The sequence below is a fragment of the Heliangelus exortis genome, chromosome 3, assembly GCF_036169615.1.
Source record: "Heliangelus exortis chromosome 3, bHelExo1.hap1, whole genome shotgun sequence".
In the NCBI taxonomy this organism is placed as follows: domain Eukaryota; kingdom Metazoa; phylum Chordata; class Aves; order Apodiformes; family Trochilidae; genus Heliangelus; species Heliangelus exortis.
The window spans coordinates 94,695,400-94,715,224 of record NC_092424.1 but is presented as its reverse complement, the minus strand read 5'-3'; the positions used below and the strand labels follow the sequence as shown (position 1 = coordinate 94,715,224).

The following is a 19,825-nucleotide window of genomic DNA, read 5'->3' as shown; positions in this document are numbered from 1 at the left end:
CATGGCCAGCTTTGTGGGGCAAGGCCACAAGAATGACAGCACAAGAGTAAAAACTTGAGGGGAAAATCCCCAAGGAGGGGAAAATCCTGTCCCATGGGCAGTGGGGGGTGATGGGCACCCCCTGCCAGGGGAAGGCAGGCTGCACACTGGCAGACAGGAGTCTGTCAGCAGCATGGAGGTTATGGCACACCATGGGACGTGATGCTAAGTGTACATCCTATGGGCATCACTTACTTGCAGCCTGTTCTGTGCTCAAGGGTTGGAGCTGCTGTCTCCCAACAGCTGCTGTTCCTACACAATGGATAAAGATTACAGGTAGAACACTGCAGGTCTGTGTGTGGTGCATTTCTGAACAATAAACTGTTTTAAAGCAAGACTCCCCAGTGGCTTTGAGGGTCATTAAGCTTGATTTACTCTAGGCCTTCCACAATGATACAGCAGCATTTTAAAAGAGGATTTCCCAGCAAGCATACACAATTTCAATTTTTTATGTGGACAACAACAGAAACATGTATTATTTTAAAGCTCTAATTTTGAGAATAATTCAGATATTTAACTAAAGAAGTACTTTCCAAAAATCGTTATCCTTAAAGAGGCCAGGGTGGAGGAATATGAGCAGGATTCTGAACCTCCTCACATCTTCCACTGCTACTCTTTGTGAGGGACAAGAGTTAACACCAAGTGCTGTAGGCCAATAAATAAAACAAACCACATAAAGAAAACAAACCAGCAAATCTTCCTCTACACGTAACCAAATGACTAATTCTGGACTTTTTGACTTCAGCAGTTATTAGATCTGAGAGTACATCCTCACAAATCATTCTGTGCATCGTTTATATACCAAAGTTAAGCTAAAAGGAATTTTGCCCAAAACAAAGATAATTAAAACACCAGCTCTGTCATCTGAAGCAGGATTGGCCAGCTCATAGAAGAAAGAGATGGTCCTGCCTCAAAGAGCCTACAAACCATGGGGAGGCTCCTCCAACAGATGGAGTGGGCCAGGAAAATAAAGAGGATATATTGCTTGGCATGCAAGGCAATGTTCTCAGCTCACTCACAGTCAGATTATTTCCAAATTTTTGTAGGCGTTGCAGCAAAGCACAGCATTAAGGAGGGATGTGAAGGTGGTTAATGAATTTTAAGATGATAAGGCAGGCAAGGAATAGGGACAATGTTAGTCATATTGTTGCAATACACAGGAGCACAAAATCAGGGAGATGTATTGGACTACACTGATGACATCAGGAAGAAATACTGTCAGCAACAGAGGATGGAAACACTGTGGAGATGAGCTGAGACATAGATAGTTCAGTCTTCAAAGCCATCTAAGGTGATGGATAGAGAGCAGCAAGAGATTGTGTTGCTGAAGCTCATGGAGTTACGACTGAAGTAGCTTAAACTATTCATTTATTTCCCACTGAGAATTTATTTGTTCACTTCCCACAGCACTGCTGCCAAGCAGCTACTCCTGCATTTGCAGCCTGCCTACCCTGTCAAAAAATTTAACAGCTAAAGACTTAATAGCAGAAAAACAAGTTAATTTCTGCTACGGAGGAAGGAGAACTTCTACCATGAAATAAAATTTTATGTTAGAACTTGCTGCAGTTTATATGTTAGATACTATAGGGAAAAAAAGTAAAATCATAATATTTTACAAATAAATAAAGTATTTCCAAAGCAAAGGCAGATTAGCACTACTTTCACCTGCAGCAGCACAGGTATATCACAAAGGCACAAGCACAGCTCATCTGGAACCCAGTTCTGGTCATGTGGGGCTGGATCCCTCTCTCCTAACTCCAGATGTGGCTTGATGACTGCCTCAGAACTAGCTGCTCTAAGACCCTGTTGTAAACTTACCTAGTTGATATGTTTATGTTAAGATCAGGGAAAGAAGTGATGCTTGATAGCACAGTGACTACAGCCAGTGCAGAAATAGAATCACAGAACTGTCAGTGTTGGAAGGGACCTCTATAGATCACCTGGTCCAACTCTCCTACTAAAGCAGGATCACCCAGAGCACATTCCACAGGACAGCATCCAGGATGGTTTTGAACGTCTTCAGAGAAGGGGACTCCACAACCTCCCTGAGCAGCCTGTTCCAGTGCCTTGTCACACTCATGGTAAAGGTTTTTTTCTTATGTTTAAGTGGAACTTCCTATGTTCCAGCTTGTGCCCATTGCTTCTTGTCCTGTCACTGGGAACTGCTGAGAAGAATCTGGCTCCATCTTCCTTGCACCCACCTTTTAGATATTTGTAGACATTACTAAAGTCTCCCCCTAGCCTTCTCTTCTCCAGGCTAGGGAGTCTCAGCTCTCTCAGCCTTTCCTCCTAAGAGAGATGCTCCAAGCCCCCAGTCATCTTTGTTGCTCTGTCCAGTAATCTCCTGCCCTTGAACTGGGGAGTCCAGAACTGGATGCAGTATTCCAGCTGTCAGACACTGATAATGTAAACACAGCCAGGCACATGAACTGCACCCTACAGATTAGAGCAGAATTCAAGGTGAAGTTCGTATGAAGAACACCTACTAAGATGACCAAAGCAAATGAAAAGTATGTATTACAGCAAGAAGCTATACAAATGTTTTCACCTCACAAAGGGAGGTTTGTCAAATCCTTCCTCTTCATTTCCTCATCATCATGAGCAGTGATGTTCTTGAACACTGATTTTTGCCTCATTCCTCAGTTACTGGATGCCTTCAATAGCCTAGCTGCAATACTTGAAGTTGGGTGAATAAACTCACTGTCAGTTTTTCCATAACTATGGTGTGTACGAGTGTGGATGTATTTAATAATTTTACAACTGAAAATCAAAAAACCCTGTTGGGAAACTGTCTGGAAGAAAACAGACGTGAGCAATCCTGACTATTTAGTTTTAGCTAGAGCAAACTAAGGGTCTTGAGGCCCAGTTGCAAGGTTACTGAAAGATGAGCTATGGGAAAAAGATAAGGGAACTGGCAACAGAAAAGAAGAATAACAGGATAATGAGGTAGCCAGCAGAAGTTCTGTGGGAACAGGATTTGTGGCCAAGATACAGCCACCTGCAAGATATCGTTATATAAACAAAGGCTCTATATAAAGCGAGGGTGAATTGTTAATAAACGACTTCACTTTAACCATATTGGTGACTACGTGTCGTCCTTAAGCCTCTGCAGATTTCCCACAAAACCCCACCAAAATGCAAAACCCCACAAACAACCCCAGACCAAGAATGAGCATTAACAGAGAGACCTGTGCAAGGTCTTGCAGGTCTGAAGACCTTAATGGAAGTACCACCTTTCAAAAAGGTGACATTACACTCACAGTAACGACTGACAACTCTGACATTTGGGTCTGCCTTAGTGATTCGTGTAACTTTGCAGAATCTGTGTTGGACTGGAGCAGAAAACTGTTCTAGCAGACACAGACTGGGAGAAGTTTGCCTGCTTGCTGTGCAAGTGACATCGCACCACAAGTACCTCCCTGTTGTGTCTTCTGTCGATACCACTCCCAGAAATTGGTTTAAGTGATTAAAATGCACAGGAGAACAATGGCTGTCATTTCTGAGGAAAGCTTTATGCCTTGCTCCGTTTGAGGCTGTTTCAGAAATCAACAAGTACAATAAGCTACCAGAGAAGCTGGAACAGTATGGACTGCTCTCATTGGCCTGGGAATTAGCTGGGTACATACTGGTGGAACTATTTCATTACATAATTATTCTAGGAAGGCTGACATCTGGCAGGCAGTGGACAGACTTTCAGTAGAGATCCAGCATCCCATTTAACCCTGGAAAACAGTTGGTAATCAAGCTCCCCTTTTCTCACAAGTGTACTGCACTGTCTCACCATGATCCCAGGATTCAGAGCATGTAGCAGCTACTGCAGCAAGGCAGCACAATGGAAGGACAAGCAATGCAAACCTGACTGTGAAGAACATAGGTATCATAATTTAACACCATTTTTCAGCTAAAAAGGCACTGCTGATCTTACTAGAGAAGCCTGTGGCACATTATGGATATATATGGAGACAGAAATATCTGACTTGTGAGACACATCAATACTCAAGAACACATCAACTCCTGTAATTGCATATGGCAATTAGCTGCTATTAATCCAAGACAGTGTATTATTTGTTGCTCTACATGGGTAACATATAATGGCTGCTACTTTGCTAAGAAACAAGATGTTAGGCTTTTTCCTGTGAACACCCTGTAATTTCCTTCCAGTTAAGAAGAGAAGGAACACAGGGGGTGAGCTGGTTAAGGAGTAAGGCATATCCTCTCTCCCTGCTCTGCTTCCCCAAGGCCACTAAGATGGGTACCTACATCAAGACAACTACCAGACAGAGGCTTCTGTGCCAGCTGAACATGTGTTCTTGGCTAGCCAGTCCCCAGTGGGTGTTTTGAACTGTGAGAGTTGATTTGAGAAATTATATTATAATTTGTGATGAGAACTCTTCCCATTGTGTCCTTTGCTAGTTCTGTGGCTGATGAGAAAAAAAGGTGACTCCATATCCTCATGGGCCTCTCTTACTTCATCTGCAGAGCATCCCAGATAAGGAGAAGTTCCATCATGACACCTCAGATATCTTTTGCAGCCTGATACAGTGTATAGAGACACTGACCTGCATAGGATCCAATGTGAATAACCCACACAGCCCAGAGCCTTTTGAATTTGAACTACTTTTTTGTAAAAAGCTGGACAGATCATGCTGCTGTGAAATTGCTTACTCATGAAAACAAGCAAATGCTTTTTTAACTACAGAGCAGGGTTCTTCCTCCTCTGCATCCCACATTGCAACCCTGTTACACACATGACAAATCTTCACTGTGAATAACACAAATGAGAGAGCTTAAGAAGGAGCCTCCTGAGATGTAATTCTGGAACTGCAGGTATTTGGGTATGGCAGAGAGGACAGAAGGCCACGAGGTCTCCTGTGGTGCCTTTAAAAGACTGGGAGGCTTGCAAAGAACTGATGTATATTTTATGTACAAGAAAGACCCTTGCATACAGTATTCTCTGCTTTTCTATAGCTAGGGGCATTTTTTTTTTTCAGAACACAGCCACAGTACGAAAAAATTGCCCCATATATGGATGTTTAGGGAGTTTACCAGGACCCTAGAATGGAAAAGGATTCATTCTGAGAAGTTAATATAGATACATTCAAAGTATCAATTTTGCTTCAAATTCTAAAGGACTGATTTATAACAGAAATACACAACTTCAGTCAATCATTTCACTGCTACCTCTCTGTTTTCTTCCAAAAAATTTTTCAGATTGTCAAAATGTGTGGGTTACAATATTCCATATGTCTTTTTAAATTTTGAGTCATGAATCCTACAAAGACAGTTTGATGGTCTTTTTCTTAATCTTTTTAAAACCCCTGAACTTTAAGGTTTACACTTCAAAGCAACTGAGCCACCTTCTAAACACACCTGCAGAATATTCTTTTGGAAGGGCTGGAGCTTGTTCTGCAGGTGGTCACAGTTGAAATTAATTTGGAGCTCTTATCAATTAGTAGAAAAAAAAAGATTTCCATTCCTGCATATGCAACTGTAGGGTACCTGAAGGGTACTGAGGAATTCCTAAGTGGTCTGTTAGGAAAGTTACTTAATTTTAGCAGTAATGGATATGTAGCTCTATAACATGCAAAAAGGGTTTAGAAACTGTAAATGCTGTGATCCATCCTTGCAAATATAAAGGCCTGAATACATATATATATTGCTGTATGCTGTGCATTTCCAGTGTAACAGGTAAATGAATTAGTCCACCCAAAACACAAAAGGTCTGTAAATTGTCTTGTAAGACTTCATGCTGCAGTATAGAAAGATATAAATTACTGGAGCCCCCCAGGTATGATAGAAAATGCCTCAAAGCTTTAATTTAAATTACACAGCTTTAATGGGAACCTTGCTCATTGAATTTCTGCTCTAGCACTTTCTGACGTCCCCTTGTTTTGTTTCCTTGTAATTGCTTTCATATTGCCAATTACACAGGGTTCCCATCCCTTACTATCTGTATTCCTACTTAAATGTTCTAATCCCTTAAGGAGACTTCTGGCAAGACATTGTGCCAGCACAATTGTGGCTATTTAACATGATTAAGAATCTATTTCTAGGCATAATCCTGCCTAAAGGTACACATCTTCTGTTGTGAACTCTCTAGATGAACACTAGAATATTCTTTCAACAACTTCAAAAGAAGAGGGCAAAGCAATCTATGCAGAAATAAAACAGGAAGAATACATTAATCAAGAATAGTGTTTCTAGAACATTTATTTTTTTATTACGTCGCTGTTATTCTGGTAAAAATTTTGTAACTGTCTAATTGTGAGGTCAAGCAGAAATGATCGAAATGGACTTCATATTGCCTAGGAGTGGAAAATGGGAAAATGAATCAAAGGTGAACATTTGCACTTAAGCATGATGCACTGGACTTAGCATGGAGTTGTATTTCCCATGGCAAAACACTAGGAGCTCACTAGGACCTGATGGTATTCACCTAAGAGCTCTAAACCAACCAAAGGATGAAACAACAACTGCACCCTGTGGTGTGTAACCTCTCCCTGGGAATTGTCTCAGAGCCAGGGAAGGTGGTGAAATAGCTAATTTTTACAAAGGGTCCCAGGGGGGATCTAAGGAACTACAGACCAGTGAACCTGATTACCTCTTCCAGGAAGTCAGCAGGGACCACTGCAAGGAACAGAATGAGAAGAAATATGGAAACATATATTGGGAAGCATGTCATTAAGCCTCTGTAAGGGCAAGACACGCTTCACAAGCCTATTGACATTTTTTTCAGGAATCAACAAATAAGTAGAGAAGGACACTAATAAAGTGCATTTTTAAAATGTGTTGCAAAAAAACCCCAAAACCAAACAACCTCTTGAAAGGCAAGTCTCATAATCTAAGATCCTAATTCAAAGTAATAAGTAATTAAAAAATAGGAAAGAAAAGTAGGAATTCAGGGTTTTTCCACTGGAACAAAATCACCAAGGCAATCCTAGAGGACTTAGTGCCAAGACCTGTGCTGCTCAGCAAAGTCCTAAGTGACCTGGAAAAGGTGATAAATAATGGGGGAACACAGTCTGCTGATTCCACTACATTTATTACGGGGAATTAAATCGAAAGCTGACTATGCAGAGCTGCAGAAGAGAGCTATGGCCATGAACAACTTGTGATAAAACAGCAGATGAAATTCATGTAGGGAAAAGAACATAATTACATAAACTGATAAGGACTGTTCAGGAATGAAATAACAGTTCTATGATGATGTCATCTCAGTAACCGGTGAGGGGTGAAAGAAGCAACCAAAATTATTTGGAAAGGGCTAAAGCACAAATCAAAGTACACTTCAAAAACCGCATCGAAACTGTATTTTTAAAAATGTAGGCAGCTTTAGTCCTCCCATCTCCATATAGATGACGCACAGTCAAAAAAGATACAGGAAAGGGGAGAAAGGGTATAACAGTATAGCAAAAAGTAGGAAAAGTTTCTTTATGAAGAGCAAACAGGACTACTCATTGGATGTACCCTTTTATTCTTCTTCTTGGTTTCCTTACTTCCTCTACATGTCATCTTCACCCTCTCATATAACTGTCAGGGTCTTCCCAGATGTGCAGACAAATGGAGGTTAGAAATACAAACTGTTGGGATTTTATTTCCTCACTCAGAGTGAGAGAGAGGGCTTCCTTCCATCTTCCTGTACTTGCTTCAAGGCAGGAAATGCATAATGACTCACCCTCCCCTACCCCCCCAAAATATAAAGAAAAAAAATGCTTCAAGTTTTTTTAACCTCCTTCCTGCATCATAACCTTGTCAACAAGTTTTTTATTGATTATCGGACATAGACTTCTCCAGTTTTGAAGTGGACAGACTGCTTTCAGTGCATGGATCCCCTGTGAGTGAGGAGCTGCTGTGACAGACTGTCCCACCTTGAAGTTACTTCAAGATCTGATTGCAAACTCCTCCCATTTCATTGCTTATAGAAATCTCAGCCAAGTGTTTTTCCCCGATAGCAAGGTGGTACTACTAGTTAAGCATGGTTCAGTCTTACCTCTCACTTATGGGAAGTTTGTGTCAAATTTATTTGGAAACTGGAGCACAGGTACTACAATAGATGGGGGGTGCACATGTCCTAGGTGCTTCATCTTAAAGTTTAGCTCAGACCAGCTTTTGACTCTGATGGAAAACTGACTCCAGTTTGAGAGATGTGTTCATGTATTACCACTCAATGTGAGCCCAAGACAGGTATGAGAAACACCCTGCTTCAATCCTTGGCTCATACCACTCCAAAGATTGATGCACAGGTCAGTTCAGGATAAGTAGGACTAATGGATTGCAGACTGGAAACTGCCCTTTTTATGGGCTCTACAAAGACTTTCCATGAGGTGCATATCAGTTCATCCCTATGAGCTTTTATACAGAAATACTTCCCTATCAGGGATAATGGTCTACAGGAAGTGTCCAGTTACCCAGATTATGCAGAAATTTCCTTTCCTTGGTTCCCTACAGTTTAAAGCATTCGTCTTTGTTAACTTAGTGTCATATATTAATGTGAGCATTAAAAACCTGATGGAAGTTTGTGTGTAGCATCGTGGGAAAAAAAATTGTCAGTCACTGTAAAAATGCAAAGCACAACCAAGGGAGAGTGCTTTAATTTCAGACAGCAGTAAAATTGCATAGCAAAGATAGTCAGATGTTTGTATTTCTTCTCTTTGCAACGCAGAGGTGAGTGGCTGTGTACTGATAAAGCCATCTGTCTTGTGAGTGCCTGGAGGAAGACTCTCCACCAAAGCAGTATTGCCAGTTGTACAGTTAATATCCTGGTGCACAGTTCTCCTGAGCTGAGAATTGGACTGCATTCATTTCCGCTGCCTTAGAGCACACCCCAGAACAGCGTGCTCTGTTGTGATGACTCCTGCTCACAAGCATGGGCTGCCAGATTGGGAAAGGGAATAAATATCCCTGCAGGGCATAATGGGAATGCAAGAACACCATTCCATGCACGGAGATATTATTCAGATTCATGGACTCGGATTTGAACCCAGAGAAGGAAGAGCAACCACTGACAGAAGGCTTTTACTGGGCAAATTTTTCAGATTATTTGCTTATCCTGGATATCACAAAGAATAACAACCATTTAGGGACTCAGTTCAATAACAACAAAAAACACAGGTGACAAGGACCGGCCTAGTTCAGATTTCTAACAGATGGTTCTATGGGTTTTGTAGTATTATGAGGTTCTTTTCTGAAGTTCTGTGGTTGACTTTAAATAAAATACTATACAAGAGACTGCAGTAGAAAGCTTCTAGGATTTGTAGATCCCAGTAGTTCCTATTATTTGGATCATCTGTGGACAACTGGAGCTGCATCAAAGTTGAGACAGTTACTATTCAAAAGACTAAGTATCCTTTTGCTCAATAGCACCTCATCTTTGTGACTTCCATCTCCCAAATTTTCCCCATCTCATTTGAAAGTGCAGGTCTTGGGTTATCTATGAAAATTTTGCTGAGCACACAGTAGAACAGGTCTGCAAATCACCATTGCAACTCACAAGGTAAACACTACACTCAAGTAGCTCCCTTTCTCCTTCCCTCCTGTTAACACCACCTTGGTAAGTCACTGTCACCAGCTGCTTCCCAGGATTTGCCACGTTCAGGTTCTCATCCTACAGTACCAGCAGAGTAGTTTGGGACAGCTTTTCATTCAAATGAAACAGGGCAAGGCCTTGAAAATTATGGAGAAAGCAGATGGTCATCAGACTTCTGGAAACACAACAGTCAGCTAAGTTTTTGTGTCTACAGGCATACACTGGATGCCTTCATAGTAAAGTTGTGGATGACACCTTGCAGGAAAAGAAAGATACAAACTTTCCTCTGATGTTTAAAAATAAGGAATGTTTCTCAACAATCCTTAACAAATGCAAATCATTCCTCATAGAGCAAAAAAAAGAAAACAAGTAAGATAAATTTGAGAAGCTAGTTGCTTTGAATGCTTTTCAATTATTCTGCTTCCCCTTAAACATAATTTACCACAGCTTTTTTTGATACAGTGCCTGCAGTTTGGACTCTGAAAGATTGAAAGTCTGACATTTAAGAACATTCACAGACAGAAAAGAGTTGCTAGTGAGGGACTACCTAATCTAGTGAAGAAAGTCATACCAAGAACTAATGGCTGAAAGTTAAATATAGACAAAGCCAAATTTAAAATAAGGCACATGTTTCTAACTATATGAGAGTGATTTACTGAAATAACTGACAAGCCTGTCTCTACAGAAGACTTACTTTAGCAAGAACCACAAATTGTGCTTTTTCAGACTGAAGTTACTGATCTTCACCTGAACTAAAAGGAAAATTTATGACCAGTGATCTAGATGGGCTCAGAGAAGATAATCTCATGTCCTTTTTCAGTCTTACCCTCTAAGAATCTATCAGTATTAACTGAGGAAGTATGGAGAAAAAACATTCTGAGTGACTTTTGCCATCTGGATAAAAACATGGGATGCAGAAGATTGTAAATCATCCAGTCATAAATCTTGATAGATTAATATATTCTTGCAACGCCTTCTAATTTATAAGTTTAGAGTTATTTAATATTTTACACATTTATTTTACACTGGGTAATTGAATTAATGTGAAAGGGTTAAGCAGACAGGTTAATGAAACACTGTGCCATGTACTTAGTGTAATGTGGTTGGAAAAATCAATGCACTTTGGTCTGTCAGTTAGCAATCACAGATTTAATTGAATAACATGTCAAGTATTTTAAACTGTTTACCAGTGTAAGTAGAATACAGCACTATAGTAATGGTAATGAGCTAAGATGCTTTCCCTGAATTCCAATCAGTTTTGAGCATGACCTTCATTTTAAGCTCTCACATGCCAGCCTGCTCAAATGGCTATTATTATACCTACAGAGTTTGGTGATTACTTCCTGATGCTGAGAAAATATATGTGTTATTGATTCACTCTCTAAAACACAGGTAATGAGTAACCAGCTTGATATTCCAAGCAATAGGTACTCCTCTGTGCATTTGTATTTGCTTTCACTTCAATAGTGTTACTGGGAAGAGGAATCAATCACATAGCAAGCTTTTTTCTGAGCCTATCTGAGACATGGGATTGCACAAATGGAACAAGAGGAAGAGCAGAGAAGGAAAAGCACCTCCTCAGCTTGTGCTGGGTACGTTCCAATCAAAGCTGTACAACTGCTCCTTACTCTTCTCCCTTCAACCACACCCGGGCAAGGAAAGACAGGAAAGCAGCAAGGAAGGTGGAGAAGTGTGGCAGCCATGTCCAAGTTAAGGAGTTTGCTACTGCCAGACCAGCACCATGAGTGGGCAGTGTTTTGGTCATGCAACCCGTACCTCCCTGTCCCTTTGTCAGATGCAGCAAATGAATTATTTCTTTGTAAGGTCCACACTGGCACCTCAGAAGCAACAGAAATTCACTGTGCTGGGTGCTCATATGCAACAGGCCAATCATTGAATCAAACTGCTACTAGTTTAAAAAAGGAAAAAACAGATGAGAAAATAGGCAGATTGATGTGGGAGTACCCAGGCAGTATTAGTCAGCACAGTAGGCAGTTGTCTTAGCACACCACTGACCTAGGTGTTGCCAAGCGTTTGGGCAGCATCATGGCAAAGAAAAGTTTTGAAAGAAACTCTTTAAAATGAAAGACTGCTCTGTGGAGAGCTGTGAAAGGCTCTGTAAGAAAAAGCAGAAATATGTTAATCTGAAAATTCAACAAGTGGATGATGGATGCTAGTACCAGAGGCTGAGAGGAGGAATCATCTGTGCACAGACTGTGGGACTGAGGAGACTTGACAAAGATCTTGGAAGTGAAAAAAACAGCCTCTACATCATGCAACAGAAAAGAAGATACTGAACTACAGATTCAGTCCTTCTCCATTTTTATGCAGTCCTCTTTAGTCTTAGGTAACATTTTTTTTAAATTATGTGTCTTAAACCAGAATGTAGCTATGCAGTAATAATATGAAAGAGAACTACAGCTCCCTTGTACATTTTACAAATGTAAATTTTACAGTCCATAAAAATTACTATGGACTATTTTTTCTACAAAGGTACTCAATTGTGAAAACTTCCTTATTAAAGCTATATATTGGACTTTGACTATTGTGCATATCTCTTTTCAAATAATGACGGAATATACAGAGGGTTTTTTTCATTGAGAGTTAGAGAAAGGAAAAATATGCAGCATTTGTAAATTTCTGTTTCTTCTTTATACTTATGTAGCATTTTTCCACCATGACTTAGTTCAGCACAAACCTATTTATTTAAAAATTTAGTTTTTAAAGAGGAAAAAGTTGGTAACAGTGAAGCCAAATTAGATGCATAAACATGTGCAGTGCAGTCTTCTTTAGGTCCAATCTAGGGCTGAAGCAATTAATCACAAACCCAACATAGTAATAACCAGAGGTTGGCCTAAATATTATATATAATACATTTTCCCAAGCTCAGTTTGCTGGCCTTTTCACTACCACTCTTTTTTATATACTTAATGTGTGGCATCCTGTACAAGCACAACACACACCACTTTCCACTCTCTGTCTGGGGACTGGCTTTATGATAAACCAGGTATTACTGCATAAAGTATGTTTCCTTTGGTAAAAGACAGTTTAAGAATTTTCTTCCTTAATGCTGCCACTCACCACTTTTTTCCTTTCTTGTCTCTTTTTTTTTTAAGTCTTTTTTTTTCCAGAAGTCATTTCAGAAATTCAGCCTGAGTAGCACACCTCTCTGCACTGATGCAGGGGAGAAAAGCCAGCTGTCATAGGAAACACATTAAGGAATTGATAACTACATAATTGTAAAGTACTATATAAAATATTGCATCACTTAAGAAGCAGTAAAAACCTGTAACAGTAGAGGTTGATTCGCCCACTACATAACCGCAAAAAAGAAGAAATAAGGTCTCACAGGCAATTTTAAAAATAAATCATGTACCAATATGCAGAGATAATGGCTTTGAACTGTTACCCTTGCATACAAGTGTAGTGATCAGCTATCACTACTAAGGCTGCCCAAAACCACTTCAGCCTCTGTGGTCTTCCTTGCACACAGCGCCTACGGAAGAGAACACCACCTACTCAATTTCTCTCACACTGTGCTGCTCTTCCTTCCTTACTGTATAAAGTTTAATTGTGCAAACTAGAAAGCAACTCCTGAAGCCACATGTAGCTATTTTCTAGTTCATCCTTAAATTCTTCCCAATGTTGGAGTTGGTTTTAAAATTTCAAAGTTTTAACTTCCCAGAAGTTTGAAATATGCTTATAATAGTGTATTTACAGTTAAGTCTCAAGTTCTCTGATGTGTAATCTAGAAAAAATCTTCCATGCATCAGAAATTCCCCAATACTGCACATTTATTAGACTGAATGATGTGGGAGAAGCAAAAATCCAAGGCCATCTCCTTTGCTATTTATGAGTTTAGAAAGAGAGTCCAAAGTGATAAATGTTTCATTGTGATGCTGAAGGAGCCATGTATGGTGAAATGTAAAATACACTGTCTTCACTGGTAGATATTAATTTAAAATTTTCAATTTTTATACCCCAGCCATGTTGGTTATACTCTTTTTAAATAAATCAAAAAACGTGTCGGAACATTCAGCATTTCTTCTAGAGAAGAAGCACAAGAAAGTGACCAAGTATTACAACGGTGGTGTATGAAATCTTTTTGACTGTAAACAGGATGTTAAACGTGGAACTAAACAATCCTTCCCCCCTGCCATTTTCAGTACATTGACTAAGTGGTATTATTACAGGTAGAGCACTGTCCATTTTCTCTGCTTTTAAACTTTCTGCTGCATTCTCTCATGAATTGCTCTTAAGTGTCCTGAAGCAAACTGCAGTTCAGCACACAGTTGTCTGTCATGTTTGTTTCAGAAACAAATACACTCTTACGCTTTTGCATTTATCTTCAGTGACAATCTATAATTTACCTGCCTGAAACTGGTCCACATTTTCAAAACTCTCCAATATCTCAGATTCTACTTTACTCTTTATAATCCCTGTTAGTGTAATAGTGGCAGGTTTGATAAGTGGCAGATTCAAGATCCTATCACAGGTCATTTACAAAGACATCAGATATCACTGACTCTTAACTAGCTATGTCCTGAAACTGTTCCCAGGCTTGCTTTGTTAGGATCAGCTGATTTCTGCACAGAATATAAGGCTCTTACAGTGGTGAAAGTGAAGGAAAAAAGAGAGATTGAAAGCAATCTTCTCCCTTTATTACCTTTTTCAAGCAACACACATTTTTGATCTGAGAAATTTTACTTGCATTCTGAGATCAGACTACTGACAGTACAAAACATTTCTGTTTGGCAGGAGAGAAATGGACTGCTCCTCTGTATGAAGCTATTAAGAATTCAGTGTCATTTTAAAAATCACTTTGATATTAATGAGAAATGGGCAAGCACTGAAATGGAAATAATAAAGAAGGGAAATCAAGGCATTAAACAAAGCTGTGAGATAAGTGAGAGCAGTATGTGAACATGTGATAGTGTGTGTCAGGCTGGTGAAAAGGAGACCTTAGAGCAGGCAAGAGAGCCCAGGATCCAGGCAGGGATGTAGAGAGGCTGGGGGCCTGTGCTGGTATTAAAGGCATCTGGGCATGGAGATATGCTTGTAAATCTAGGAAGGGAAGGGCGTATGTGTTTTCACTCATGAACTTCAATACCAATTAGAAGATAAGATGATGATACTTTTGTGTTATGTGAGTCCTGGCAGGGCTACTCAGGGGAGGCGTTACAGGTATTGAATTCTTTGTCTGTGGCAGCCTGTGTAGTCAGAAAGGTGAGAACCAGCCTGGGATCCAGAGGATAAGGAAGAGGAATTTTTCAGGTCCTAGGGTCTATCCAAGGCAGTAGTCTACTAACATCCCTCAGCAGAGTCACTCCAGTGTCAGGAAATGCAGGCACTACAGCTGTTTGTGTGGTCCTAATTTCACCTGGTTTGAACCTGTGTTTCAAAATACTGTCTTTAATTACATGACTCCATTTAGTCTTTCATATTCAGTGTCTAGGACAGACGATGCTTATCATATCAGTTGCTGTATACCCTGTTTGTGCAGTTCCTAGGCTTCATTCACTTCACAACATTCAAACCTGAATGTAAAGATGTAGTGACTAATTTCCTGTGAACTCTGTCAATAGAGTATGTAGATGCTTCATGTTCAAGTGATGCTTTCTTCATTCTCCAGATGTGAGACTGAGGCAAAGAGCTTCTCTGTGAATGGTCACAGCTACAATTCAGTACCTATGTGTTAATAAATCAGGAGCATTAAAACAGGGAACACAACGTTAAGTCCCCCCTCTGCAAAGTCTGATTTTAGAGACCTTTCCTTGCAGATACAGACCTAACTCAAGTTCTGCAGAGCTGCATACAGCTGTCTTAGCTGTAAGACCATTTTTTCTGCACCTGCAATCCTTTGGCATGTCACTGAATCCCTTTTAATTTGTTCAATTAATGAGAAAGAGGCATGATTGTATTTTTATTACGCATTTTTGAGCATCACTAAAAACACTGCCTTGCAACAGGATATATCAGGCAATATAACAAAAAACAAAGCAAAAAAAAACCAACCCCAACAAAGTTTATACAGTCTTGTCAGTAATATATCTGCAAGCACATGTTGGAGGAGATACATATGTTGCCCCTGATGTCCTGCTGATAAGGAAATTAACACTCTAAGATGTGAGGAATGCTTTGCCCTGTGTCACCTGTCAGGCGAAGGACTCAGCTGAGAGAAGAGCCTCTAACTTCTGCAGCATGTATTTCTTCAGGATTCCAAAATATTTTACAACTACATATACTTACTGTATCACCTACACATGGATAAATTAAGTTGCAGAAAGTTCAGTCAGTGAACTCAGTCCCATTATGCTGCAGTGAGTGAAGCCCCAAAACTGTAACAGGCTGGGTCATGGAATAGTTCTGAATATACCATCGAAGTTTCTGCATAGCTCCAAACAGTACCTACAGGACCCACATGTAGATAGGTATCTATTTCCATAAATCAGTTGTTTAGTCAGCAGAAATACACTATACACTTCTCAAATGTACTGTTGCTTAGATTTAAATATAAAAATATATCTCTGGTTTTCAGGTAAGCAGGTATGTCAGATAAACAAGAAAAGTCAAGAAATTAAACTTCCAGAAAGGTACCATCGATTTATAAACAACAACAAAAATACTTCTTAAACAAAGTGCTTGATACAGACTTTATCATTCCATATAAATCTCTCGTCCTAAAGTGAACTATACATACCACTCCAGCTAAAGACTCAGGCCACACAGCATACGAATATTCTTGAACCACCAAATACAAAATATGTATACAAATACATGTAGTTTATACCTTGTTTGTTGCCTTCTTGAATTTGTAATACAGAACAATAATTCATTTACCTGAAGGTATAGAATGCATATTGACACTGCTCTTCCTGAACAACTGATACTTGCTTAAGAGTTTGTATATTAAATTTTAATCCTGGGCATATGGACACAGGCAAGGCTTTATTTCCTGTTCTTCACAGGAAGGATATCTGTAATCCAGTAGTAAAACAGAGAAGTGACTACCTTGGTATGATCTGAAACAAAAGAAAAACATACACATTCCTCCTAAAATATCTCTAGACATGAATGTTGAAGAAAAAGACTTACACAAACATCTCTTTCCATTTGGTATCAGCATTTAAGTAAAACCAGTGCAGATATCAGAGCTTGAAGACTAATACATATGAATTTCTAGATACACAGGTGCATTTTCTTTTAGGAGGTCAGTTCACTTGTATGAGAAACAATTTTAGTTCTATATGTCCTCTTTGTTATGATCCAATAATTCAGAAAAAAAGATCAAAATCAGTAAGGCTAAAAAGATCAGTAAGGCTAAAAATGCACTTCTCTACTTCTTTCTAGCTGGAGAGTAATTTCACACATTATTATTTATCTTACAGTAGCACCTAGAAGTCCCAGTTGAGAATGAGTTCTCTTGTACAGACAGCTGCATTAAAATGTCATGGCTTCTGTCATAATTCAGAGACTACCTATGTGATTTCATTTATTTTTAACAACAGGACTTTCTACAGAACTTATCAATATCACATTTCTATAATGCTATGCTAATATAGGTTTCACATTTTATTTCCCTTTCTTTGAATGTTAATTCAAAAAAAACCCCACAAAAAGTTAAATTTAATCATTTTAGGGCCTCTGTATATCCAGCCTGTGCACTATTGGCACACAGTAACTGTATTCTGGTTTGTAAAATGTACCCACTCCACCCCCTGCAATAGAGACATATGTAAAGGACAACTCTGCAAAAAAAAAAAAAAGGCAGTTAAAAGAAGTTTCTAGCTCTTCTGTGAGTAATAATTTCCTGGGCAACAAGGGAAGAGTATATTTGAGACTTGATACTAAGCAACAAAGGGAAAATGTTAATAGATAGATGGAATGAAGATGATGAGTAGAAGCAGAAGGAGTTCATAAATTAGGAACTAGTTTATTTTTTTTTAATTAGGCAATCACCTATGCTTTAATAATTGATGTGAAATGGGAATTAAGTAGCCCATTTCAAAAGCTCATTTCAAAAGCTACAGTTTCTAACCAGCAAATGAAGGGTGACTTCCAGTCACAGCTCCTCTTTGCCCACTGCACTGTGCAGGATCATGATGGTGTTTGGCTTCCTTGTGCACATGGACACTGACCTTCTGACAGCCAAGCCTCCATCACCAGAAATCCACGGCTATGGGACTTCTAAACATTCTCTTGCATTTATGGAAGAGTTGAGATACACGTAAGTACTTTTTGTTAAAGATCACCAGAAAAATGGAAATATTAGTAAGACATTTTGTTCTTTTTTACAGTCTGAGAATGATGACACTTTTAATAGTCATATTCAAACAAAAACTCTTGACTGACCTCAGTGCTGAAATACAAGGTCAAAGGTAACTTTATGGAGTAACATGAGACACAAAGTAGAAGGTTGGTTGACGGAGAATGACAACTAGACATAATCACCATAGTCCCTCTTAATCACAGGGAGTTTCTTGTTCAAGTATGTTTTCTGATTTAAATTCAGGGTTAAAATCAATACTTTAATGTTGATTCTGTTTCAATCTTCCTAGCAATTTCCTCTTCCTGCAAAATTATTCAGACCCTACTACCAACCTTGTTAGACCTTTCTTTGATATGACTGCAAATATTAGGATCTCAGAGATTAAGATAAAACAGAATGGTTTTTATTCATAATTTCTTTTTTATTCTGTTTGAGCCATGATTCCCAATCTGAATAATATGCTAAGAGGTGTGAAGGAAATACCAAAACATAATCCTGAACCTGTGGTTTCTAATTTGGGATCTGCAGACTTCGAGTGGTTTGTAGCTCTGCTCTAAAGGGTCTGTAATAAGTTACTAAGGAAAGCAAATTTATTCCTTGAATTAGAGATAAAACTGACCAAACATCATAACCATTATTATTTTAAGTAGACTCAGAGGCATTGAAAAAGGGGCTAAGATATTACTTCTTGAACTACAGGGAATAAAATAGGCTTATTTTGTAAAAATAATACACCCTTGATAAAATTAAGAAAAATTAAGAAATTTATTTCAATAATGTTAGTACGGAATGACCTTTTCTTCCTGTACATCATGTACCAGTAAAAATAAACAAAACAGAAAAAAAAGATAATCAGGCAAACTTGTAAAAAAATTGAGATTTCAGTGATGTAGTGTACATTTTTATCTTCCAGAACAACCCTAACCTGTAGTTCTGTAACAAGAACTTGAATTTCTGAGACAAGTTTTTGCAATAAATCTTAACTTTTATTACCTGTTCATTTGGAATGAAATCTAAAATTTTTTAAAACATGGGCAAGATGACCTATTTTTGAGCAAAACGTATGAAGAAAAATATAATTAAAAGCCTAACTCTAAGTAAGTTTTCAGAGAACTATATTCTCATTCACCAAAATTCCTGAATTACAAATAGAATGTATTGATACATACTCTGAAGAGCCACCCCTCTTTTGCTGTGCAAGAAAATTCAGCACATCTTGTAGAGTTGGCTGATGTTCAAATGAAAGTACTAATCACAAGTAACAATGGGTGCTTAAGAGAAGACTACTTGGAAAATGAATTATTATACCTTCTATGGACTACATGCTGATCACATATTCACTTGAGGAACTATTAACTGCCCAAGAAGAAATTTTGCTAAAATTATAAGGGCTAATATTGAGAATGAGAGGAGAATGAATGAAACCAGACTTGTGCCTCAGGGATGAAAAGATTTAGCAACAGAATAATTTTTCTTTCTATGAATGACCTTATAATATAGTTTAATTTAATATAAAGAGTGACTTTATGTTTTTACATAATCAACAATATTTTTTAGAAAACGTAAACCAGACCTTTATATTTAAAGTAAAAAAACTCAAACTGTAAATCACACTTTGGCATGCAAAATTCACATGTTAAAAAAGCCATGTAGGTGACCAAGAAGAAATTACATAAAGGGCTTTATGGATTCTTATGCAGGTAAAAATTAATCCCTCAGCCTCTACTCATAGGACTTGCTTTCCAGACCCTTCACCAGCTTGGTTGCCCTTCTCTGAACTCTCCCCAGCACCTCAATGTCTGTCTTGTATTGAGGGCCCAAAACTGAACACAGCACATGAGGTGCAGTCTCATCAACACCAAGTAGAGAGGCACAATCACTTCCCTTCTCCTGCTGGCCACATTACTTCTCATACAAACCAGGATGCTGTTGGCCTTCTTGGCCACCTGGGCACACTGCTGGCTCATATTCAGCCTGCTGTGGACCAGTAC

At 38.9% G+C, this 19,825-nt stretch overlaps 1 protein-coding gene across 6 annotated transcripts in view; it reads right to left on the bottom strand.

Annotated features, from left to right (window-relative positions):
- ERICH1 (glutamate rich 1) overlaps window positions 1–19,825 on the bottom strand; it is an 89,181-nt gene that overhangs the window by 6,702 nt on the left and 62,654 nt on the right. The window contains exons 6-7 of one of the 6 annotated variants that reach the window (XR_011725400.1): window positions 16,406–16,587; window positions 7,063–12,762 (exon numbers count right to left, since the gene is read on the bottom strand). The exons of 3 other annotated variants lie outside the window; for them this stretch is intronic. Coding sequence is in view for 1 of the 3 variants with exons in the window: in XM_071741795.1 (XP_071597896.1) it covers window positions 16,514–16,587 (74 nt within the window). In the remaining 2 variants the exon portion in view is untranslated. Of the gene's footprint in view, window positions 1–7,062; window positions 12,763–16,142; window positions 16,588–19,825 lie in introns of those variants that run through there. 2 more of the 6 variants (XR_011725399.1, XM_071741795.1) reach the window with 2 other exon arrangements.